This window comes from Macrobrachium rosenbergii, chromosome 16 (assembly GCF_040412425.1).
Source record: "Macrobrachium rosenbergii isolate ZJJX-2024 chromosome 16, ASM4041242v1, whole genome shotgun sequence".
Classification (NCBI taxonomy): Eukaryota; Metazoa; Arthropoda; class Malacostraca; order Decapoda; family Palaemonidae; genus Macrobrachium; species Macrobrachium rosenbergii.
In genome coordinates this window covers 13,785,317-13,811,225 of record NC_089756.1, presented here as the reverse complement: position 1 = coordinate 13,811,225, position 25,909 = coordinate 13,785,317, and the positions used below count along the sequence as shown (strand labels likewise).

General features: G+C 39.8%; 2 protein-coding genes across 6 annotated transcripts in view; one reads left to right on the top strand and one right to left on the bottom strand.

Annotated features, from left to right (window-relative positions):
* The window catches only part of LOC136847102 (AH receptor-interacting protein-like), a 756,409-nt gene that overhangs the window by 590,499 nt on the left and 140,001 nt on the right, over nt 1-25,909 (top strand). The window lies entirely within an intron of this gene.
* The window catches only part of LOC136847486 (uncharacterized), a 72,852-nt gene that overhangs the window by 6,883 nt on the left and 40,060 nt on the right, over nt 1-25,909 (bottom strand). Inside the window, exon 7 of the mRNA XM_067119229.1 lies at nt 11,306-11,324. Within this exon, the coding sequence (XP_066975330.1) occupies nt 11,306-11,324 (19 nt within the window). The remainder of the gene's footprint in view (nt 1-11,305; nt 11,325-25,909) is intronic.

Sequence of the window (25,909 nt, the reverse complement as noted above, 5' to 3'; positions counted from 1 at the left end):
TTTTGGGAGTATTATCTGTGTTCATTTTTTCGACAGATGTCGTGGGTGTGATTGTGGTGAAGACTTTGTGGGCAAAACATGATGTTAACATGTTGGTGTGATCATAGAGACAGACAGTCGCAAAACCTTTGCAATGTCTAGTATTTATATGTGAGAGACTTGAGACCAGACCTTACAAAGTCTATAATGGAATATGTGAGAATTTTTGAGTTTGCAGGCTATTAGCCATAATCAGATTTTTAGTTGGACTGAGACTAAATCTTGAGTTAGATGTTTTTCTTAATTGACAATTTCATTTATGATGCATTTTAATTTTTGCTTTGTTTATTCATTGCTTGTTGGGTTGCTTTAAATAATAAATCTATTTTTGGTAGGAAAGATTGAGTTTTCCTTATATGACCCATTTCATTTCTTTAATGTGGAATGTGGCGAGAGAGAAATCCGTGTGAGAACGAAAGAGATCTTTGTGAGTAAAGGAGAGAGAGAGAGAGAGAGAGAGGGACGAGTGAGATGTCCGCTGAGAAAAAAAGACTCGCTGTTAAAAGAGAGAGAGAGAACCGGGCTGGACACCCCCACCGCCTCTTGAAGATAGACCAATAGGTTCGCTACGTAGTGTTCTTTCCCAGAACATTCTGTCTGTTTCAAACAGTTGTAACAGAAGATTTGGTGGCAGCGTATAAGAAGAATTGGTGACTAGCGGTTAAGTAGGAATACTGTCAGTGTGTAAGTGAAAATAATGGCAGCGTGAGAGTTTTAGTCGATTTTTTTTAAAATAGACTAATTGGTAACGTTGATGCCCAAGGCACAGACGATTTGAGGCGACTGGGCCGTGTGCGTGATGAATGATCACCAGTTTTGAAAGAGTGGGTGTCATAAGTGGGTCGTGATTACTGTTTAATACGGGGAATCTTTTTTTTTTTTCCGTCTCTATTCGAGTATTGGGAGTGGGGAATTGTGAAATAGATCTGGGTGATCTCTAGAGCAATTTTGGTGTTAAGGAAATACCCAAATAAGTGTGATTACTGGCGATTGTGAGTTAATTAAGCAAAGTGGTGATTCAACAAAAATCACGCTTGTGTTTCTCTGCTTCGTCTTCGAGATGGTGACATCACAGGTTGCACAGAGCTCCGTTTTCTGTTGGCAGACCGAGTGTTGAGTAACCCATTTTCAGTTTTCTTTTTAGGGGAAGCTTAACTTTTTGTTGTTCTCCCGTTTTCTTTTTCTTTTTTTTTTTGTTCTTATGTTGTTACGCTCGGGTCGCCGAATTTTGTGAAAAATGGAAGACGCAAGCCAGTCTCAGTCGATCGTGACCCATAAGTTAACAAATTTTAATGCAGGCATTACAAATTTCAAGGGACTGGTTGATGGGAAATTAACACAGAATGTAGAAACATTCATTGAATCGGTTGATAATTACTTGAATTCTAGGAAGATTACAGGTGGCGCTGATGCTTTGAGAGAAGCAAAGGCTTTTTTAGATCTAGACAAAGGAGACATTGGAGAACGAGCACGAGGTTTCGGGTTCAGAAAGTGTAAAACTTGGAGAGAACTTCAGGAATTCTTACGCAGGTCGTATGGCGGAGTTGACCGCGAGTGCATTGTTCGGAACTTGCGTGCCCTTATTAGAACTAGGAAGGGTGATGATTCATTAATAGCGTACAGTGCTCGCTTATTTGATGCAGTAGGTGAGATAAAGAAATCTATGATAAACTCTACATGGGTAAATGGAAATAATATTTCTTTAGATAATTTTGAAAAACTGCTACATTTTGCTTGCCTTTTAACGTCAGTCCCAGATATAATTACAGATAGTTTTGATAAAAGAATTGATTAGGACACAGATGAATCCTTTTTGTTTGCACAGGTTAACAAAAATCTATCAAAATGCCCGATGCTAGACAGTAGTTTTGTGAAGGGAGGTGCTAAGATTTCAGCTACAGTGTCAAAACCGCAGAATAATGCGAACTCCTCAAATCTAGGAAATGATGCAGGAGCGAAATCATGTGCACGGGTGGAATTGAGGAAAACCTCAGAGAGATCAGTAACAACAATTCGTTGTTTTAATTGTGATAAAATAGGACATAGTAAATCAAATTGCAGAGTGAGATATTGTTCAGTTTGCAAATCTTCAGACCATGGATGGAGATTTTGCCCAGCCACAAAGAGTAGAGAATATTCAAGGAAAACACGGGGTAGTTTTAATAGACATGACAGGAGAATTCCACATGATGCAAGTTCTAGGTACACAAACGAACATCAGAATTTTCACAAGATAAGTTCGAAGACGGACACAGGATAATGAGCAATCAGGTCTTAGAATCACCAGAACCTAGGCCGATTGTACATGGATTTTCTAATGGCAGTGAAATTTCTATTTTCATTGATTCTGGTAGCTCAGTTAACTTAGTAAATGCTGACCTTTTTCACTCGAAGTTTCCAGAGTGTAAGTTAGTCCCTACTAGTGAGACAGTGTGTGACGTACAAGCGAGGAAACTGAATATTTTAGGTTCGTCATTTCTTACACTTTGTATCGGCGGAACGACAATAGTAGAATCATTTTTGGTCATAGAAGGATTAGCCTTAGGTGAAATGGTTTTGCTAGGACACCCTTCTTGCATGCGACATAACATCAACATTCTTACGGGAATTCAGGTGATTACAATGGGTGAGCCAGGTTGTTTTGTTCCATATATACACAGGGAAAAAACTTGTGAGAAACCTAAGATGCAGTCTGAGACATGTGTAACACAGTCATTAGAGAGTGAAGATATTCCGCGAAGATCTTTCAAAGGATTTTTTTTGGAAGATATTGAATTGCAACCGCAAGTTCTTACATTGGTTAAAGTGTCGATGAAAGAGAAAAAGTTTCCTTCTCAAGTATGCGTTGTTGAGGGAACCGAGAAATTCAAAGACGTTGTGAGTACGGTGTCAGTAAATGAAGTTTCAGTCGCAGGCGTGACTACAGTAGAATTAGTTAGCTATCAAGACTCAGTGAAAAAATATCACAAGGGTACTTATGTAATTGATTTTGAAGAGTTTAAGGAAGAACATAAGATAGTGAGTTTTTGTGGAGACAGTAACACGTTTCCCAGGGAGGAGCTGCAATTCAGAAGTCAAGTTCTTCACGAACATTTAGCTAAAGCTGATTATCGAGTATTCAGATAAAGTAGAGAAAGTGTTGAAAGAATATTTAGATATCATTGCTTTGAAAGATTAGGAGTTACGGATGTTTTAGAACATTCAATTCGCCTAGAGAAAGGTACAAATCCCATATATATTCCAGCATATCGAATTCCCTTTAAGATCAGAGAAGAAGTAGAAAAAGAAGTTCAGAGATGGGAGTCGGAGGGAATTATTAGACAGAGCTCTTCCCCCTATAATTTTCCTTTATTAGCGGTTCCGAAGAAAGACGGTAGTATCAGAGTTTGTGTAGATTTTCGTAAATTGAATGAAAAAACATGCCCAGATAGATATCCTGTAGCTTGTTTGCCTGATTTGTTTGTTGAGATCGGTGGCAAGAATATATATTCATCTATAGATCTTATGCAAGGGTTTTTACAGGTTCCGCTTTGTGAGAGTAGCCGTAAATATACAGCATTTTCGGTACCAAAGGGACATTACGAGTTTAATAGGATGCCTTTTGGATTACAAGGGTCCCCAATAACATTTACTAGACTGGTTAACACAGTACTTCATGGCTTGTTAGGAAAGTCGGTGTTTGTGTACATGGATAACATTCTCATATGCACAGATACGATTGAAGAACATCTAAAGGTGTTAAAAGAAGTCCTCAAGCGATTACGGTTCGCTGGATTAAAGGTCAAATTGGCCAAATGTGAGTTTCTGAAGAGAAAAATTGTCTATTTAGGTCATGTTATCTCTAAAGAGGGAGTCAGAGTGAATGATGAGAAAGTTAAAGCCATTGTGAATTTTCCAGTTCCCAAAACCAGGAAACAGATTCGTTCGTTCCTAGGCATGTCGGGTTTCTTTCGCCGTTTTGTGCGGAATTTTCCTACAATACCGTCTCCATTGACAGATTTGTTACAAGAAGACGTTAAGTTTGTTTGGGGTGATAGTCAGCAATTAGCTTTTGAGAAGCTTAAGAACGCTTTGGTGAACCCACCTGTTTTGAAGTTTCCAGATTTTAGTCAACCGTTCACCTTAGTGACTGACGCGAGTCAGGAAGGTATAGGTGCGTGTTTGATGCAGAAATTTGAGGGGAAATTACACCCAATTGCTTTTATAGCAGAAAGTTCAAAACGCGTGGTAGTAACGAAAAGCTGATGTCAGTTGTGGACAAGGAGGCTTTCGCAGTCGTCTCTAGCCTTGTTCATTTTAAGATGTTGTTGTTGGGAAATAAAGTTGAGATTTTTACAGATCATCAACCGTTGTTAGAGCTTTTAATAAGCCAAATTTGTCGCCCAAGAGAGCGCGTTGGTTTTGACATTGAGAGATTTTGATGCAAACCTCAAATACATTGAAGGTAAGCATAATGTGGTTGCAGATGCATTGAGCAGATATTTTCCGGTCGAGGATGAGGAGTACAAACCGAATCCTGTGTGAGAGAAGAGAGTAAATATTTGGTGTCTAATGTCTCTGATACTAGTAGTTCTGAGATATCGCATGTAGAGGACATACACATTTCTACAGTGCATACTTCGGGGAGAAATAGTGAGTCGGCAGTCTCGCGAGAGATTTTTGTTTGTGATATTGAGGGTAACGCCGTGTTTTATATTACGGGTGAAAATGTCACTTGGGACATAGGCTTGCTCGAACAAAAGCAAGATGAAGATAAATTGTTGTCAGATGCTAAGGCATTTCTTAGGGAGTTTCACCGAAGAAAGGGTATAAGTTGCCTTTTTCTGGTCTAGAGTTGGAGAATAATTTATTGGTGAGGAAAGTTAAGTATAACTTGCTTATGAAGTACTCGAAGCATGGGTGAGATTACACAAATCATCGTGCCAGAGAGTCTAGTACCACAAGTTCTAGACATTGTACATTGTAAATTTGGTTCTCCTCATTTAGGTGTGGACAAGACGTATGAAAACGTCAGGTCAAAGTTCTTTTGGAAAAATATGTTTTCCGCAGTGGAGGCCTTTGTAAAGAAGTTGCGCTGTTTGCAATGCGAATAAGCCGGCGACGACGGTGTCGTGTCGTTTGGGTTCATATCCCGTACCACATAGGCCGTTTCAGAGAGTGCATATGGATATTCTGGGTAACTTCTCAGAGTCCGCTTATGGTTATAGACATTTATTAGTAGTTGTTGACGAGTTAACTCGTTTTGTTGAGATTTTCCCACTGAAGTACAAATCAGCTGAGGAAGTTGCTATAGCGTTCTTTAAGGGGATAATTTGTAGATATGGTGTTCCTGAATGTCTGATCACAGACAATGGTAGGGAGTTTATTAATAAGACTTTAGAGGGTCTTGCCAATTTGTTGGGGATAAAGAAAGTATCTATAATCCCGTATAGACCTGAAGCGAATGGGTTATGTGAGAGGGCGAATCGGAAAGTAATCGAAGCTTTACGCATTTCGGTGGGTGGTTCCGATACACATTGGGACAGATCTTTGGATGAAGTGCGATATAGTATCAATACTATGACGAATGACACAATTAAGATATCTCCAGCAGAAGCTTTGTATGGGTACAAGTTGAAAGGACCTTTCGATTTGTTGCCAGAGCGAGTTCAGGGTGATGTTACGGTCACTTCGTTGATAAATACAGCGAGAGAAAGATTTGCACGTATCAGTAAAGAACTTGAACTTAGTTCGTGCGCATTGGTAGAGAAAAGTAACGCGAAATCGAGGGGAGTAGCTTTTTCGATGGGTGATAGAGTGTTTGTTAAAGTGAATGTTCGGAATGATCTGAATTATAAATTAAGTCCGAAGTTCCACGGACCTTTTGAGATTGTAGAGATCAAAAGAGGGAATAGATTTGTAGTAAAAGACGTAATTACCGGTGTGACGAAATTAACTCATATTTCAAAGTTAAAGAAAGTTGTGATGTAATGGAACGTTTGTATATTGTTAGAGGGATAAATGGGTTGATATTTGTATATATTGTATATAATACTTTTTTTTTTTTTTTTTTTTTGGTCTCGTGTTCATTTTAGATGAATTAGAGAATGGGAGAAGTAAAAGAGCAGCACCTTTTGTTCTTGTAGGTGTTGGCGTGATTGCTGCGATTGGAGCGATGTCCATTGGGAGTTTAGTTAAAGTAGCAGAAGTTCAAAAAGACTTAATAGCTCAAGGGAAACAGTTAAATCAATTGCAAGAGAGTAATAAGAGATTGAGTAATAGTTTTGAAACAATGAGACGTTCTTTGAATGATTTGTCAGTTTCAGTGGAAGGTTTGAAAGAAGATCTTGATGTGACAATTGCATTCCTTACGATCTAACATACCGTTCTTAATGTTGAGAAAGAAACTGATTCTCTAAGGACAGAAGTGCAAATGCAAGTTAAAGCAATTATTGCTGCAGCAGATGGTCGTGTGTATGGTGACATGTTACCTTTGGGATACTTAGAAAATGTTCTAAGGAATTCCGCTTATTTACATGGAGCGAAAGTTTTGTTTACAGGAGGAGATTTGTATTTGTATTATAATGTTTTGAAGGTGAGGTTGTCTGATCGGGGATTGATAGTATACGTTCCTGTCAGTACGATGAAGCCTTTTGTTAGTTTTGTTATTAGACCATTTCCGAGTGCTTTTGGAGACTTAGTAGTGATATGGAAGGGTTTAGAGATCATGTTTATTTTGAGAGATCAATATCAGGGTTTGGGAGTTGATTATAAGACAGGTTGTACCTTGGTTAGGGAGAAATATGTGTGTGACAGTAGTGTTTTCCAGTTGCAAGTTGTGTCTGTGGGTGGTTGCGAGTTGTCTTTAGTTCATAGACAGACTCCGACTGAATGTGACTTTATACAGTTTCCACGTGAATACCACATGATCACCACCAGAACGCTTACTGCCGTGTTCTGCAGAGTGCCCCATCACGACGATGTGCCAGAATAACCAGACAACGTCGTTCGTGCTTCAAGGGTCCAAGCTGTTCGACTCATCCTGCAGAATCCTGTCTACGGACTTTCTCGTACTTAGCCGTGCTGTGTTCAACAGTTCCGAGAAGATATTTATGCGTCATATGCATAACAATCATGATATAGTTCCAGTGCCTTCGACAGAGATACCGGTGACTGTCCCGCCGATGGAAGAGATCGAGGACACGTTCATGGTCGAGTACCGTGAATATTTGTTGCCAGCTGTCTTAATGATTTTAGTGGTCATTTTTCTGATAGTTCTTGTTATGGGAGTAGTAAAGCTCATTTGTGCTTGTAAGACTTCATGCAAGTGCTCTAAGACAATGTCCCCAGTAGACTTTGTGCAAGTACGTCATGAGGGCAGTATCTAAAGCTGTAGTTCAGTAGACATTGCTAATTGAGCATAAGCTCTATCTGTTATGTTTTATACATATGCTTTTGTTTTAGTTTGCCGTTAAGGAGAGCGAGACGCTCTTATGTGGTGGCCGAGCACTATTTCAGAAAATATGGCCGCCACAATGTTAAAAGGTACATAGTGTGATTAAATAATTTTCGGTGCGAGATGGTACTGGTGGAAGCCGTCAGTTGCAAAATCTTTGTATTCAGCAAATAGTTGATCGTCTCAGCAGTTAATGTGATGAACACGCGGTGTTGGCCGAATCATGTGACCAAGTTGCTATGCGCGTACAAAAGTTCGTGTGTTATAGAATCTCGATTTTGTTTCTAATTCTGCCCAAAAATTAGTTCGGTCGTTCATTAGCAGACCTAGATCGGGATCGTGAAGACATTATCTTTGAGTGTGGCGAGCTCTTAGAATTGGCAGAATAAGGTACAGTCCAGACTCTTCGTTTTTCTATGTGAATTGTGGATTTATGGTCTTTACCATACTTTCAAGACATTTTGAACTTATGTTTTTTTACCATATTTCAAGACATTTTTGATTTTGTGTGGGAGTGGATGTAGCATTTTGCCATTTCAATATTCTATTTTATTGTGTTCTATATTTTACCAGTATGCTATTTACTCATGCATTTTAGACTTTTCATTATTATGTTTTGCATTTATATATTTTTGGGAGTATTATCTGTGTTCATTTTTTCGACAGATGTGGGTGTGATTGTGGTGAAGACTTTGTGGGCAAAACATGATGTTAACATGTTGGTGTGATCATAGAGACAGACAGTGCAAAACCTTTGCAATGTCTAGTATTTATATGTGAGAGACTTGAGACCAGACCTTACAAAGTCTATAATGGAATATGTGAGAATTTTTGAGTTTGCAGGCTATTAGCCATAATCAGATTTTTAGTTGGACTGAGACTAAATCTTGAGTTAGATGTTTTTCTTAATTGACAATTTCATTTATGATGCATTTTAATTTTTGCTTTGTTTATTCATTGCTTGTTGGGTTGCTTTAAATAATAAATCTATTTTTGGTAGGAAAGATTGAGTTTTCCTTATATGACCCATTTCATTTCTTTAATGTGGAATGAGAGAGAAATCCGTGTGAGAACGAAAGAGATCTTTGTGAGTAAAGGAGAGAGAGAGAGAGAGAGAGAGGGACGAGTGAGATGTCCGCTGAGAAAAAAAGACTCGCTGTTAAAAGAGAGAGAGAGAACCGGGCTGGACACCCCCCCACCGCCTCTTGAAGATAGACCAATAGGTTCGCTACGTAGTGTTCTTTCCCAGAACATTCTGTCTGTTTCAAACAGTTTGTAAATATATATATATATATATATATATATATATATATATATATATATATATATATATATATATATATATATATATATATATCTGATCTACTGTATATCTATTATATATAATGTATATATATTTTCATGATGTTGCCTTGTAATACATATATCCTCCTATAATTTTGACATATTTACTTTTTTTCATGTGTTATGTGTCATGATATTGATTGTTGAAGTGTCATATTTAGTTTGGCATCAGATCTCAAAAGAACTAATGATTAAATAACTTAATAGCATAATTTAGAATTAATAATACAATTTTAACAGTAACGTAGTTTAGAATAATATCTTTCTTGATAAAAGCGTACTACATGAACATGTGTGTGTCCAGCAAAGACTTGTTTCATTTCAATCGTCATCAGTTGAGATAAGAGAGAACGCTTTGTTTCGCATTAACGTGATGACAGGTTTGGATAACAGATGCCGATTCGTCCCATACGAGCTCAAGACAAGTGATTTCATGTTGTTACATGCATTGTTCGAGTCACATACGCCACTTAGAGAGAAAAAATACGTGTTTGATCAGTTACGCCATGTTTTGTAAGATTGCATTCAAAACGTTTTGCTGGGATGACGTCACTTTCCTTCTAGAAATTTCTCCGTGGTATCTCGCACTCAAAATGCTTTAATGACGTCACCTCCCTGCTTCTTGAACTTTTTTGTATCTCGCACCCAAAATGCTGTAATGACATCATGTAATTATTTTACGTGTTACTGGAATTCTAAAATTTGTTTCATTCTGATTTCTGAGACCAGTTAGTTTGGTTCCCTCTCTCTCTCTCTCTCTCGTTCTTAGAAAGAGATTACTTTTAACGTAGTGTTTTGTGGTCACTATTAGCATTAACTTTTGAGATCTGAATTCAGTAAAGTTATTTAGTTTGTAACGGCGCTTGGTAAAAAAGTGTTTTGTGGTAAATCAGATGCAGCAAGTGATTTTACAGAGGTTTTCACAAGTTTGTGTAAGGTAACGTGAATTTTACTTATTAATACCATGGTATGATAAGTTAGGAAATTGTGCCTGAGTGAAATTGTTATTGATAAATCTTATATGTATTTTTGTGTGTTTTTCTGTTTGCCATCTCTTCATAATTTCACATTTTTTAATGTTTGTAATGTAAAATTTATTTACGTAGTATTTTAAATGTTTCTTGGTAATTTAACATTACATACTTGATTTAATATTTCATTCATTAAGATTTTCTTTTCAAATCTTGAGTAATTCTTGATAGTTTAAATTTTGCTTGATTAATTTAAATTCCTGATAAGGTTTTGTGAGTTAGTTTTGTTTCATAACTTAATTCAAGAATTAATTAAGTGTTGTGTTATTTTCAAGTAATACTCAATTTTTCAGATCGTGAATTCTATTTATAAACTTTGAATTTGAAAATAAATTTTTGTATTTAACATTTTTAGAAAAACAGTGTTTCATTTATTGATCAGCAGTGAATAGGATTGATTGTGTGTGCATAAGGCAAAGTGATAAACATGTTTTGTTCCTTTAGTTTTGCTAAAGTGAATTAAGACCATGGAAACAGTTAGAGTTGTTTGATGGAGTGATCCCCTTTTACTCTAGAATATTTCTAGTTTAATTTTTGATACCTCACACATATTCTGATAAACTTAGTTTGATTTTTCAAGCAATAAATAATTTTTTTCTTAAGGGATCACTGTTACTTTTAGAGTATTCAGTCGTAATAATTAATGTTATGAGAGTTCAGGTATCTGGCTGAAGTGAGGTATATTTTTGAATTTTGATATTAGTTGTGTAATAACCAGGTACTTGATACGCATCGTGACAATATACATACACAGGCTATGTGTGTATATATTTATTTATTTATGTGTGTGCATAAAGATTTGGGATTATCTCCTGGAATGTGGACCCACCATTTATTGTGGAACAAATACAAGAACTTTCTGTTCAACTTCGCCAGTCTCCAAATCTTGAGCAACGAGTCTATCTATTTCTTAGTTACCTTTGCCCAAATTAACGCAGTACCTTGTCAGTGTTTCTCACAAAGACAATGAGAAAATGTCTAATTAAGGTGTCGTGGAATCATTTATTACGGAAAATTTGTACGTTTTCTGTACTCAAACAAACGCAGATATTTAGATAGAAATCACGGCTTGAAATTAATTCAGTGATCAGATGATATGTTTCATAAAAAAAAAATAGATGAACATTTATATTCAGTGTCACAAGGATGTGATGCATAAACTTGCTGCAGCCTGAACGCGTTTCTCTCTCTCTCTCATGGAAATACGATAATAAACAAATAAAAAAGTCCAGTCAAATACGGTAGTTAAGCCTTGATTATCACAAATGCCAAATCTCTTTGCACAGATTTGATTCCAATTTATATGTCTACCTATATCTGGTTTATTTGATGAAAAGCTACATACTCTCTCCCAAGTTAACCACGGCTATAACAAGCCAAAATTCTTGGTAAAAAGTAGAAAAAACACAAACTCCCTTTCCTTTCGTTCTTGAGAACGGAGAACTGCGTTACGTACCTGTTTACACGAGGAATCGCTGCAGAATGTGACTGTGAGGGTCAGTCATCCCTTTATATAACCCCGTAGACTGAAGTACATGGCCACCGAAACCTGTTTCTCACCTGAGTCCTTTCGATGGTTCGTTGGCTCATCTCTCTCTCTCTCTCTCTCTCTCTCTCTCTCTCTCTCTCTCTCTCTCTCTCTCTCTCTCTCTCGTTATTTTCGTGTGAGTGCTGATACAAAAATATTCATTACTGTATAATACATTTAAATGTAAACAAATTACTATGTAGTACGTAGCATTGAAAGCTGCAACGCTCTGTGATTTCTGTAAGACAATTGTATATATGTAAACAGAAAGTTATGTTGATGTATTCCATACGATGACTGAAGCAGTCAAACACTTTACAGAATAAGCGGGAGAATATTGTCCCGTGTACACTTATCAATAATAACAGATATGCCCATTATAATACTGTCTTTAAGTAAAGGTCACCGTCCTGCGGGAAACAAGGGAAAATAACTACAGCCCGGTGAGGCGTAAGAGGTTTCCATTTGAAGACCAATGGTAGTAGTGACTCACAGATAACAAAAATTTAAACGGCATTAGGATAATTTGCTCCTTAGAAACACCTGTGGGAAGACAGTTTTCCCTTAGAGACGGCTATAATGGAATATTCCCTTTGCACTTTGTTTTTCATATTCTTCGTCATTTTTGCCTTTACGTACCAAGACGCATATTTCAGTCATACGACGCAGTTTTTACTTATTTTGGCTAATAACTGTGATTGCATTGTATAGTGCTATTTATTTGGTACTTTTGCTTGAGAAAAACTGAAACAGTTACAGTGTGCGGTGCATAGTTCCTTATTAAATTAAATGATCGTTCGGGAATGCTTGTTTTAAGATGATCTGAACAACACATGATACAACATTTAAGTTGTAAAAAAGCAGCAAATACAGTACTTTATAAGAAGTAACTATTACCTAATTCTCATCCCCTTCAAGACAAATGAAATGCTGAAGTAGATTTAAACACGCTTTGTATAAAATCATAAAGTTTTATGATACTTCCAAGGCAGCCGGTCATCTTGACCCAACATGCCGTTAGTACCGTAATCCAGTTAGCTCGTGTGTCGGAGACCTTTGTTCCCTCGAAAGCATCTTGTACTTCGAGAAATCAAACCGGTTCGTTCATTACCTGTATTACTGTCTGCCACACCCAAGAAGGGCATTTAGAGTGATGTCACCAAGTATGTTCCTCAAGATTCACGGAGATATTATTATTATTATTATTATTATTATTATTATTATTATTATTATTGTTGTTGTTGTTGTTATTATTATATTCCTGTGAAGGGCGTTGTTTTATCTAAAATTTTACAGCTTTTGGAAAGAGCGTATATTATGCAATGGAAGGACAGTAGTTCTCTCTCTCTCTCTCTCTCTCTCTCTCTCTCTCTCTCTCTCTCTCTCTCTCTCTCTGATGTATACGCTCACCAAACTTATTGCGCCGAGTGCCGCAATTTTCAGAGCAACGAGAAGCATCAGCAAATTTGGGAAGCTCTGAAAGGACATGATAATCCCACATAATTATTAAACCAGCAAACATATGCTTCTTCTTTTAGGCGAAATTGCAGATGGATAGCATCCATATTCTGTTAAGATCCCCGTGGGGTTTAGGGGAAGCGGTTATTACCATAAGTGCACCTCACGTGGTGCACTGTAGGCATTACCAAGGGTGTTTGCAGCGTCCCTTGGGCCCCAAGCTGCACCCGCTTTTTAACCGTTTACTTTACCTCCATTCCCGCTTCATTCCTTCAGTCTTCCTCTCCAACCTCGCTGACTATTACTTGTGAGTGCAACTGAGGGATTTTCTCCCGTTCCACCTTAGGTCCTTGTAGTGTAACTCTGCATGTCTGTCCAACGACCCCAACTCCCTTCTTTTCAGTGTCTTGAGCGCTGAGTGGCCGGAAGTGCCCCAGTGCTTGGCTGGACGTATTCTTCACAAAATCAAATCAGGTTCTGTTCAAGTGGTAAGACGTCACGCGCTTGAGTAACAGAATTTATTCTTTCTACTGCGAAACGGTGGATTAATCTTCATGGTAACACTGCCATGAGTAACGATCTGATTGAGAGAGGCCTTCACTTTTCATAAAGATATTTATCATCTGCTGATTTATTTTTTCAATATTACTCTTCATTTTTAGTATGTTTTTGCCGCTTTGATACACTCCGTACTTTGCGTGGTTCACAATCTTGGTAACAAGTTAGGGCTTCTTGCAAGTGGATAATAATAATAATAATAATAATAATAATAATAATAATTTAATTCGTAATCAGTGCCGGGCTACGTGTCCGAACGGAAATTTATTTCCGCCGGTCTGTGTCTGATATTCATTGTTGATTGGGCACCCACCCCCCTCCCTCCTTCCGGCCCAGGTCAGGCAACGGCAGCCTAAGTCAGTTTACAGTAGGAAAGTAAGGTCTGGTTAGGTCAAGAAACGGCACTTTAGGAAATGTTTGGTCTGACCTGCTTTCACGGTTGGAATTCTTACACCTACCACTGTCTCTCTAGACTGCATCCGCTCCACAGCCATTTTTGTGATTTTGTTTATGTTTATGACGATTGTTTAAGGTTACGATATTTATCGTCTTCTGCTTATGACTTTACGTTTATTCTCAACTGGCTGGTACTAAACGAGGTGCCCATTTTGCAAGTAAACTGCTAGTTAACGAAACTAGAGGGGCGCGGTAATAGTCTTAGAAGTACCATAATAATAATAATAATAATAATAATAATAATAATAATAATAATAATAATAATAATAATAATAATAATAATAATAATATCCTTTATTTTAGCTCAGTCCATATACATGGAATATACAAATACAATACACAATCTAGATACATGAGATAATATGATAAAAACAATAATCGTCAAGAAGAAGTAGAAAAAAAGTATTCGTAATAATGGTAATGACAGTACTAATATGGAGAATAATAGTTAAAAATTATTAAAAATGATAGCAATTAAAAAAACAGATCGCATGCATTTAATTTCCAGCTAGGGACCTCAGGTGGTTTACAGAAGTCAGATACAAAAGGCTGAATACGAAAATTGAAAAAAAGCAAGACTCAATAATAATAATAATAATAATAATATATGAGGGGAGTAGACCCTCTTTTAAACAGGTCTTATTAAAAAGGATGGCTGTATTATGCGAATTTATCTTATATAGTGTCTTTTCTATCTTCCTTATGATTCGCTTTTCAGGCTCAGCGATGTTAGTCAGCAACTGGCCGATATTCATGTTGGAAAAGGATAGTGTGCCGAATATGGGAAGTCTTTTATTAAAATATCCAATCAGAAATCATTCGTCTGGATTCAGGTTCTATTTTAGGTACCGTCGACATGTTTCGACCAGCTCGTTGGTCATCCAGACGAACGATTTCTGATTGGATATTTTAATAAAAGACTTCCCATATTCCGCACACTATCCTTTTCCAACATGAATACCGGCCAGTTGCTGACTAACATCGCTGAGCCTGAAAAGCGAATCATAAGGAAGATAGGAAAGACACTATATAGATAAGACAAATTCGCATAATACAGCCATCCTTTTTAATAATAATAATAATAATAATAATAATAATAATAATAATAACAACAACAGATTCTGCAGATGACACTCAATAATTGCAAAAATAGAGAATAAGTATACACAGCAACTCAGGCCACCCTTGTGTGAAGGAAGATATCGTCGATTTATGGTACAGACGCCTCATTAACCCATTTATCCCTATTTTAGATCTTCTTCTTGCCTTACTGCTGAAGATGCTTTATATATGAGCGAATTGTTGCTGTTTCTCAGACTGGACATTGTTCGCCTAACAAGGATTTTTGAATTATCCAGGCGGTTATTTTCGTGGCGGCGTGATAGCGAGGTGTGTTTGAGAGGCGTCTCAGAATGTCGTTGTGCACTACGATGATGCGTCTCATGCCCGCAGTACGAGCGGAAGAGCAGCAGTTTCGTGTCTCAGTGACAGAAGGCAAACCTCCTTGCAATCATGTTACCAGTTGCACATAGTTTAAGACGCCTCTGTTAAGCCGCGTACACACTTGTTGCCTTTCTACGTATCGTATCATCGTTGCGTATCACCCAGTGATACGATACGGTGCAACAGGTTTTATTGTATCCACTTGTTGCATATCCGCGTGTTGTATCATCGTTCCGTGGTGGAACAGTGTCATTCAGTTTCTTTTATTATTAGAGTAATGGAGTCTGAGGACGGGGCCACTCCTTGCCTGAGTAAGGCAGGTCCTCTGAAGTGGTGAAATAATATGTCTTTAGCTTTTATTTATTAACACATCTCTCTCTCTCTCTCTCTCTCTCTCTCTCTCTCTCTCTCTCTCTCTCTCTCTCTCTCTCTCTATATATATTATATATATATATATATATATATATATATATATATATATATATATATATATATATATATATATATATATATATATATATATATATATATATATATTATTATGATTAGCAAGAATTCGCTAGCAAACTGCCTCCCCCCCCCTCCTTTGTGTTTGTTGGTTGTTCTGTTGTGTTTCATTTACTGCCAGCCGGCCGATCGATAGACCATCTGTCTATCGACTTAAAACAAGGGTTTAAAAGATTAAAGGCGCTCCCATTTTTGATAAAGATCTTTCCTTCGAGGCAAAAGTAATCTGGCTTGGGTGTTTCTCCTACAGGCCAAAACCTCCCCTGCGGGCAGCAGGTGCAATGAGTCAAAACATCTGTGTTGGGCGCACCCCTGCCCCATAGGAGGGGATAAAAAGCAAAAGCCCACGAGGTCGACACACACACGCGGGCTGGAAGATATGGAATGAAGACGTCCTCAACACCTGGCCCCATCGATGCCCTTGCATCCTAACCACGTGGCCCTTTCCAAAGTATACTTTTCCTCGTGCCCTTCGACCGTATTCCTCGAGCCCACACGCCATTGCTTGGAGTTTCGAGGAGTCCCCATCGCCTTGCCCCTTTACGGAAGCCCTTGCATCTCACCACGTGGAAGAAACTCGCCCTCGGAAATCGCAAGTCATCCACGGACTGCCTTCTACGCGCCCTCGGAAAATCTGCTAAGGTAAAGTGCCCTGGAAGAGCCCCATTTCAGTCACGCTTTTGTCTCGTAATATTTTCTTAAAGAGAAAGCCAGAAATCTCCCTTGTCTAATGTCCGTGCGCCTCTTGCATCGGCAGTATTAATTCTTTATTACTCCTTTGGCACCCTCAGTGCAGCTTCGAATTCATTATTCTTTTGTTTATTTTTATTACTGGCGTATAATGTGCATATCTCTCATTTCAGAGGGATCCTATTTTGTGGAAGCTTCTTGGACTGTGGCTGGAATCCCCCAGTTTCATTCAATCTACTTGAGTTCCTCTTTCCCGTACTAATGTCATTTATGTAAATACACTACTTTAAATGTGCCCACGTGTTTTACGTAATATTTCCCTCAGTAACCAGAGCCCTATGCTCATATGAAATTCTCCTTTGTTTTCCTCTTTTTTTACGTTTTCCCGTACCCACGAAGTCAGAATCACAAGGCTAAATTACCTTAAATTGTTGCTACCTGTCTCACAGAGCATATTTCAAACAAAAACCACGGAAAAACGTAAAAATGGCGACCTGGCCATAGATCTCGTTTTGCAGTTGCAGTTCCCCTAGTGTTGCTTTATTGCATTTGCAACTTGCCAGATCAGCTATTAGCAAAGCTAAGCTGGGTACGAGACAATTACGAACCTTTTTGTGTAAAACCAGCACACAGATCCAGAAAATTCCACGTAAGTAATGTGTTAATCTTAGCAAAACCTTTTTACAATCGTGACTGTTCCTAGGAATTAGAAATAGGGACGCATGTATTCACTGAGAGAAAAGAACCGCCGTATTAGATTCGTTAATGCATGCCTTTCAGGATAGGTAGTTAGGAAATAACCAGTGCTAACCATCCTTTGCTTCGAGGAATAGTGCGAAATTCCTCTGTGTTAAAATCTTTGCCATATTCTTTTGCTTTCGAAAAGGAATATTCTTGCTTCGAGGAAAGAAAGAAATTCCTCTGTGATAAATTTTACTTCGCATTTCGAATTAGCGAACTGTTATTTAGGCGCGAATAAAATTCCCACGTGGGACACGACGAAGTCAGCTTGCATTGCTGAAAATTCTCTCAGTGTAGTTAGAATTCGAGTTAGGTGTTAGGAAAGCGAAATTTAAACTCCGCTTATAGGGAAAATTACTAGGCCGTTGTACTGTTATCCTCTCAGACGACTGGGAAATTCCCGGAATCCCAGACGGTATATAAATATACGGTTCATTCACCCAGAATCTAAAAATACCTCCGGTGTTGGCCAAACGACCTGCACCCCCCACCCCGCCCATGCCCGCGTGTGTAGCATTTTTTTTTTTTTTTTTTTTCCCCATTCATTTCCCAGCATACATTTTTCTTTGGGTTTCCCGTTAGTAATTTCTAAGTCCTAAGGGACGAATCGTAATTCCAAGTCCTAAGTGACTCCTAAAATTCTCGTCGCACGTGGCAGAATTCCTCCAAATTCCACAAATTCCAAGTCCTAAGTGACTCCTAAAATTCTACGTCGCACGTGGCGAGAATTTCTCCAAATTCCAGTCCTCAGAGACTCCTAAAATTCTACGTCGCACGTGGCGAGAATTTCTCCAAATTCCAGTCCTCAGAGACTCCTAAAATTTACAGTCCGAGAATTTCTCCAAATTCCAGTTATAGAGACTCCTAAAATTCTACGTCACACGTGGCGAGAATTTCTCCAAATTCCAGTCCTCAGAGACTCCTAAAATTCTACGTCGCACGTGGCGAGAATTTCTCCAAACTCCAGTCCTCAGAGCAACTCCTAAAATTCTACGTCGCACGTGGCGAGAATTTCTCCAAATTCCAGTCCTCAGAGACTCATACAAAAATTCTACGTCGCACGTGGCGAGAATTTCTCATTCCTGCGGGAACCCAAAATTAAGTCCTTTTGAGACATTATACAGTGTAGCTCACACACATCTAAGCCCTTACGGGACTGATCATTTTAGTTCGTTAGAACAACTCCTTAACTTCACGCTACAGCCAGCCAAGTCCGAGTGTGACACAATCCAACTGCGTCTTCCGAGACACATATTAAAATTCGTTCGCCAAGAACAACCACGTCTTTCCAAGACATATCAAATTTTAACAAAAAAGTCTCCTCAGACTTACTAATCACCTGTCTTATTCAGACAGATCCATTCTCCTGCAGTCTGAACCATTGAGTGTTTCAGATTCCTGCAATTGAGTCTTTTCAGACAACCTGAGTCTTTTCAGACATATCATATAACCATTATTTCAAAATGGCTAATACCAGAGCCCAACAAAACGAGGATTTCAAATTCTACATGTCCGCTGGGAAGGACATGGGACTATCGGGGCAAGATCTGAGAGCATGGGTTCAAGAGCGAGTGGACGATGCCAAGGCTGAGAGAGCAAGAGAACGTGAAGAGAGAGAGAGAGAACGTGAGGAGAGAGAGAGAGAACGAATTGCCCAAGAACAACGAGAGGAGAGAGACAGAATCGCCCAAGAGAAAAGGGAGGAACGAGAATGGGAAGATTGAGAGCGACAGCGCGCCCACGAGCTCCAGATGCTAGAACGACAGCCCGCCACCCCCCCGCCCCCTGCCGCGGGGATGAGTGCCCTCAGCCAAGCTCACTCGTTCATGCCAAAATGGACAGAGTCCGAACCCGAAGTATGGCTTGAAAGGGCCGAACGAGTCCTGGAGTGCTGCGATCTCTCCCCCGCGGAACTCTCCCTTGTTCTCACTAAATTCCTGGGTGGAAAGGCCCTCGTTGCCTACCACGCCCTTCCCGCAGACGATCGGGGAAACTGGGAAGCCATACGCCAAGCAGTTACGAAGGCGTACGAGATTACCCCCGAGCGGTGGAGGAGACGTTGGAGAGAGCAGCCCAGAGAAGCAGGCCAGACTTGGTCCGATTGGGCGTACCATTCGGAGCGGGCGTTGACAAAATGGCTCGATTCGAAGGAGCCACTAACACCGCCGAGGTACTCGAGCGGTTTAAATTCGAGCATTTCCTGCGCTACGCCCCTCCTGCCCTCGCCACTCATATAGTGGAAAAAGCCCCAGCAACACTCACCGAGTGTTGCCGAATAGCAGATATGTGGGAAACCCACCACCCTCAAGAAGGATCCATGGGGCGGAAGATAAATCCCCCGTCCCTCCTCGGAGGTTCAAATTCCCACAAAAATGGGAACTCGGGCAAGCCCCTAACTTGCCATTATTGCAAGAAAACAGGGCATTCCTCCGAACAGTGCCGGAACAAGAAACCGGCTCCTCTCTCCCGGAAAACCGACAAATAACTCGCCTGCGCCCTCCACAGGGGCAGCGCGGAAAGACTTTAGCCAGACCTTTTGCACGGCGTGCAAGGTCTATGGCCATTCTCCCGCATGGGCAAAATGCCCACGCAATAATAAAGTAAATACTCCCACCGTCGCCTTGGCCGTCACAGATCCCCAGTCATTAGGCCCTCCCGCCGAAGGGGGCCTGTATACGTGGACTCCTCCACGAGGTAGCGAGCCCGCGCGCCGAGTCACTGCATTCGAGGACTCGGCGCACAAATCTCCCTCATCCGAAGGGACAGAGTTCCCTCACGGAGCTATCGTCAATAGACGAAAACTCGTCACGATCGAGGGAATAAATCAATTTAAATGATACTCCCTACGGTCCAATTGAGAGTCACAAGACCTCACCAATCCAAAATTTGCAATCTTGCAGTAGCAAGCCATCTTCCCGGAGGCTATGACGTCATCCTGGGACAGGACTTTCAGTCCCCACCGAAATCACGACAATCTAGGGGTCCACATTCCCCGAATCATTCCGGGGCGCGAGTAATCCTCCCCGCTTCTCCCTCAGCCAAGACTGGCGCCCCCTGGGTACCAGGAGGACGTGCAGTCCCCACCAGTGCCACCTGAGTACGATGTACAGTGGCCCCCTCGATCGGTTCCCGATCCCATTCCAGTGCCCGGCCCTGCCTCAGTGCCAGTGCCAGGGCCCCAATCAAATCTCCCTTCAGGAGATGCCAAATTCCTGCCGGTGCCACTTGCATGCCCCGAGCAGGGCCAAGCTTCGTCCGTCCTGACCGACGAGCCCAAGAAACCTCTGATAGCGCCTGACTCTGCCCTAGTGCCAGCGCCAGAGCGCTACGCCGATCTCCATTCACGGGATCCAACTCAGGACCCCTCTCTTCCCGGCCTGGCACCGCTACCAGCGTCGGTCAGAGAGACGGTTCCTCCCGACCACCGCGGAAGCTCACCTGCAGGTGCGGCCTCGCAACCCGTGCCTGAGCTGGTCAACGTTACCTGCGAGCCGCTCACGCCACCCCGACGACCGCCTCTCTGCCTCAGCCCGTCGCCGACGCAATTGCAAGTCAGGATTCTGCCATATCTCCCTTGGCCGATGAACTACAAGAGCCGCGACGGATCATGGTAGAACCAGCACGGAACACTCCTGCGTCAGCTGTCGCATCAGCAGGCCCAGGTGGTACTCCGTGCCGCCCTCCGGTCGCGGGCCCTCCGCTTCCCCGGCCGAGGACGACTGTCCCATTAAGAAAGACTCGAGGCGAAATTACCACGGGCGTGGGACATTCCAGGTAATTTACAAAGAGCTCTAGAGCTCCCCATGGCACCTGTGCCACCATTTCATCATTTTCGAAGGTCTTGGCACCCCTAATCCAGAAGGGGATGTCAGGCCCTCCTCTATCTTCTTCCGTTCCTCAGGAACTGCTATCTCTTATCACCTTCTATTAATCTTCCCTTAAATTATCCCCACAAGAGGCAATTAAATACGGGATACCATTCCCCACACAATGTATAAATCATTAAGAATAACAGAGTGAGAAGTGGCACGCCCTTGCGCCCATACCTTGGCACCGGGCGTGCGTGTCAGCCCTCCTGAAGGAGTCACGCCCTTCGGGTGCACTTTCCTCGCCCTGGGACTGAAGTGATAGTCCGGGCCGTAATTTATAGGCAAAGGACGATAAATTCCCGCCTAACACAATAAAACCCTCACTCTTTTTCCCTTAGCTCTTCTGCCAATATCATTTACTTTCTTTTAGTCATTTAGTTATCTTTATTTTAATGAATCGCGAGTCATAAACTCTTGCCCTTGTGATTTAAATGGCCCTTTTGTAAGCTCTGAGGGACGTGTCCCGCCTTTCATATGCGGTCAAGTTTCATTCGTAACGTCTTGGTAATTTTCCTTTTGTTATTATTATCCCTTTTCCCCTTCCATTCCTTCCAAGATCTCTGTTTGTCCTAAGACCCCACATCTTTTGTCTGCTCGCCCGTCATAACATAACATTGAGTAGGCAGTGGACGCATAAAATTAGCGTAGTTTAAGGTTAGTGAATTAAAACCTCGCGAATACTCTCGCCCGCATACGACTGTCAAATTCCGTGTGTGGGTCATCCCTCAGGCGTTGAACGATAGCTGAGCAAAGCACGTTAAAACGAAGATAAATTATCAATGCGAATATGTATAGTCATTACAGTATGGTAAAAGGGGATGTCATTTACAAAAATAAACGCTGTTTTTCATTTACACAGCCTCTTCAAGGCAGATTGTACTAACGCATGCATTTTATCTAAAATTAAGTAACCGTGTATTTTAATTCTTGAACAATAACCTTTCTTTTCATTTGTTGGCCATAGCCTCATATACGTGGTCCTATAATCTTAATTAATTCACAATTGTTCGAGTCACATTATAAAGTTACCAGTGGGTAACCAAATCTAAAGTAATTATTCTTTTGCAAGTGTTTAAATCACTTTGCGTTCTGTTAACGAAAATTGTCCCAATGTGTTATTAAAAGTAATGTCACAGCTTCATAAAACCCTTAGAGTAAAGTTCATTGCAAGGCAGAATGTAGAGTAACGTAAAGCATTTGCCGCTCATTCTTGAATATCGATGTACACACCCGAAGGAGGTATGTACATCATCTTGTATGGGGAGGTATTATGATTAGCAAGAATTCGCTAGCAAATTGCCTCCCCTCCCCCTCCTTTGTTGTTTGTTGGTTGTTCTGTTGTGTTTCATTTACTGCCAGCCGGCCGATCGATAGACCATCTGTCTATCGACTTAAAAACAAGGGTTTAAAAGATTAAAGGCGCTCCCATTTTTGATAAAGATCTTTCCTTCGAGGCAAAAGTAATCTGGCTTGGGTGTTTCTCCTACAGGCCAAAACCTCCCCTGCGGGCAGCAGGTGCAATGAGTCAAAACATCTGTGTTGGGCGCACCCCTGCCCCATAGGAGGATAAAAGCAAAAGCCCACGAGGTCTCGACACACACACGCGGGCTGGAAGATATGGAGGAATGAAGACGTCCTCAACACCTGGCCCCATCGATGCCCTTGCATCCTAACCACGTGGCCCTTCCCAAAGTATACTTTTCCTCGTGCCCTTCAACCGTATTCCTCGAGCCCACACGCCATTGCTTGGAGTTTCGAGGAGTCCCCATCGCCTTGCCCCTTTACGGAAGCCCTTGCATCTCACCACGTGGAAGAAACTCGCCCTCGGAAATCGCAAGTCATCCACGGACTGCCTTCTACACGCCCTCGGAAAATCTGCTAAGGTAAAGTGCCCTGGAAGAGCCCCATTTCAGTCACGCTTTTGTCTCGTAATATTTTCTTAAAGAGAAAGCCAGAAATCTCCCTTGTCTAATGTCCGTGCGCCTCTTGCATCGGCAGTATTAATTCTTTATTACTCCTTTGGCACCCTCAGTGCAGCTTCGAATTCATTATTCTTTTGTTTATTTTTATTACTGGCGTATAATGTGCATATCTCTCATTTCAGAGGATCCTATTTCGTGGAAGCTTCTTGGACTGTGTCTGAATCCCCAGTTTCATTCAATCTACTTGAGTTCCTCTTTTCCTCGTACTAATATCATTTATGTAAATACACTACTTTAAATGTGCCCACGTGTTTTACGTAATATTTCCCTCAGTAACCAGAGCCCTATGCTCATATGAAATTCTCCTTTGTTTTCCTCTTTTTACATTTTCCCGTACCCACGAAGTCAGAATCACAAGGCTAAATTACCTTAAATTGTTGCTACCTGTCTCACAGAGCATATTTCAAACTAAAACCACGGAAAAACGTAAAAAAATATATATATATATATATATATATATATATATATATATATATATATATATATATATATATATATATATATATATATATATATATATATATATATATATATATATATATATATATATATATATATATATATATTATATATATATATTTATATATTTGTGATGGATTTTTTAGGTCGTGGTTGTGATGATGGAAAATACGGAAATTCAAGCACGAATTCCAGACGATGATTGCAGAAAGAAAATTTGTGGTTCTGCAAATAGCTGATCTCATCGACATGCACTGGGTCTTGGTTTCGTTTAAGGATATGACATTCCCTGATATCACGAAAGTGTTGATTAGTCACTGGAGACCTTACACTGTTGGGGAAATCAGAACCATATCGTCAGAGGAACAGAGGTTGTTTATTGTTGTTTCGTTGATAGTGCTTCCGATTGGGAGTGAGTTCAGTTTCGTATTAAACAGATATGGAGAGAGAATGCCCCCTTGCCGGAGCCTGTAATTAGGGAGCGAAAACTGTACGACAATACGTTACCCCATTTGACACAGTCGCTTTGTGGACGTTGCTAAGTAACCAATTGGTTCTTAGCCAGGTAAAATAAGTCTAATCCTTCGGGCCAGCCCTAGGAGAGCTGTTAATCAGCTCAGTGGTCTGGTAAAACTAAGGTATACTTTTTTTTGTGGAGAACCAGCAATATAAAATGCCAATTAAATATAGAGGTGTACCTTTTCTGTGCAGATTCAGGAAGAGCTTCAGGTAGTTTACTTTGCCAAATGCTCTTCTCACTTCTACCAAACATAGGAAAACATGCTCGAGATTGTCATTATTTTGGTCATAGGCTGCTAACTTAGTAGTCTGTTAATGCTGCTATCAACAACGATCAGCCAATACCTTTTCGACAGTTATTCTGAATCATTCAACTTGTTTTTTTTTCGCATTTGACAACCCCAATTCACTTTCAAGAAGAATTGACTAAGCAGTCCTTTCATACCTCACTAGACATAAAAACAGATGAAAGTTGTTTAAAATGAATTTATCAAATTAACGTCACCGTAACATGAATTGAATGTTATGCCACTGGAGCATAACAGGATAACGTGCAAAGAACATAATATCACATCAAATCCAGACGAGGGGTTGGTCAGAGTTCTGTCAACTACGAAGCCGGTGGTGTAGTGCAATGGTATTATGTTCCATATTCCATTATGTTTTATTATCAATTGATTATAAACTAAACTTGAGTATTTATATCAGTTATATATATATAATATATATTATATATATATATATATATATATATATATATATATATATATATATATATATATATATATATATATATATATATAGATATATATATATATATATATATATATATATATATATATATATATATATATATATATATATATAATTATATATTATATATATATATATATATATATATATATATATATATATATATATATATATTATATATATGTATATATGTTTTAATATATATCTGTATGTATATATTTTAAAGGACACATATATGCATTTTAGCTTCAATGCTTTAAGATGTTATCGTGGAAGGTTAGGAGTGAGAGTTTTAACTAGGTCAGAGAGATTTGATGCAAGATTGCTGAAACAGTGCATAGTTTGATTTTCAGCTCTTTGCACGAGAAGCTCAGCAATATTGGAGATCAGGTGATCGGCGCTATGTATATTGGAATGTGAGTACGAGAGTTACTTTGATCTAGATTATGCCAAAATCTGCCCTAAAAGTGAGTTTGATCGTTCATTAACGTGATAGAACTGCAGTTGTCCAGTCATAACTTTGAAGTGGTTCCAGGCTTTGAAAATCGGCAGATAAGGTAGAGTCTCAAATCTCTGTTTTTATGGGAGAAAATTATTGTGTTTTGTATTTCATATGTTTTTGGGAGTTTTCTATCATATTAATTCTTTCGACAGATGTCTGTGGACTTGTGGGAATAACATGTGGACTTGTGGGAATAACATGTGGACTTGTGGAAATAGCTGGGTGGTTTGATAAAGAGGGCACATGCAAGTCATTTGCAATGTCGGTCTCTTTATGTGGTAGATTTTTTTTTTTGTTTTTTGACATGACATTTAGTTGTTGATTTGGGAGTATGTGAGATTTTGTGTATTTCCAGGCTATTAGCCATAATGAGACTTCTTTAGTCAGAAGTGCTTCGCAATTTAGAGTTTAGTTATCTGACTCGATAATTCATTTATTATGCATTTTAATCTTTGCTTTGTTTTATTCATTTCTTGTTGGGTTATTTGAATAATAAACCTATTTTTGTAGGAAAGATTGTGTTTCTTTAAATAGTCCATTTAGTTGCTTATTGAGAATGAGAGAGAGAAGAGAGAGAGAGAGAGAGAGAGAGAGA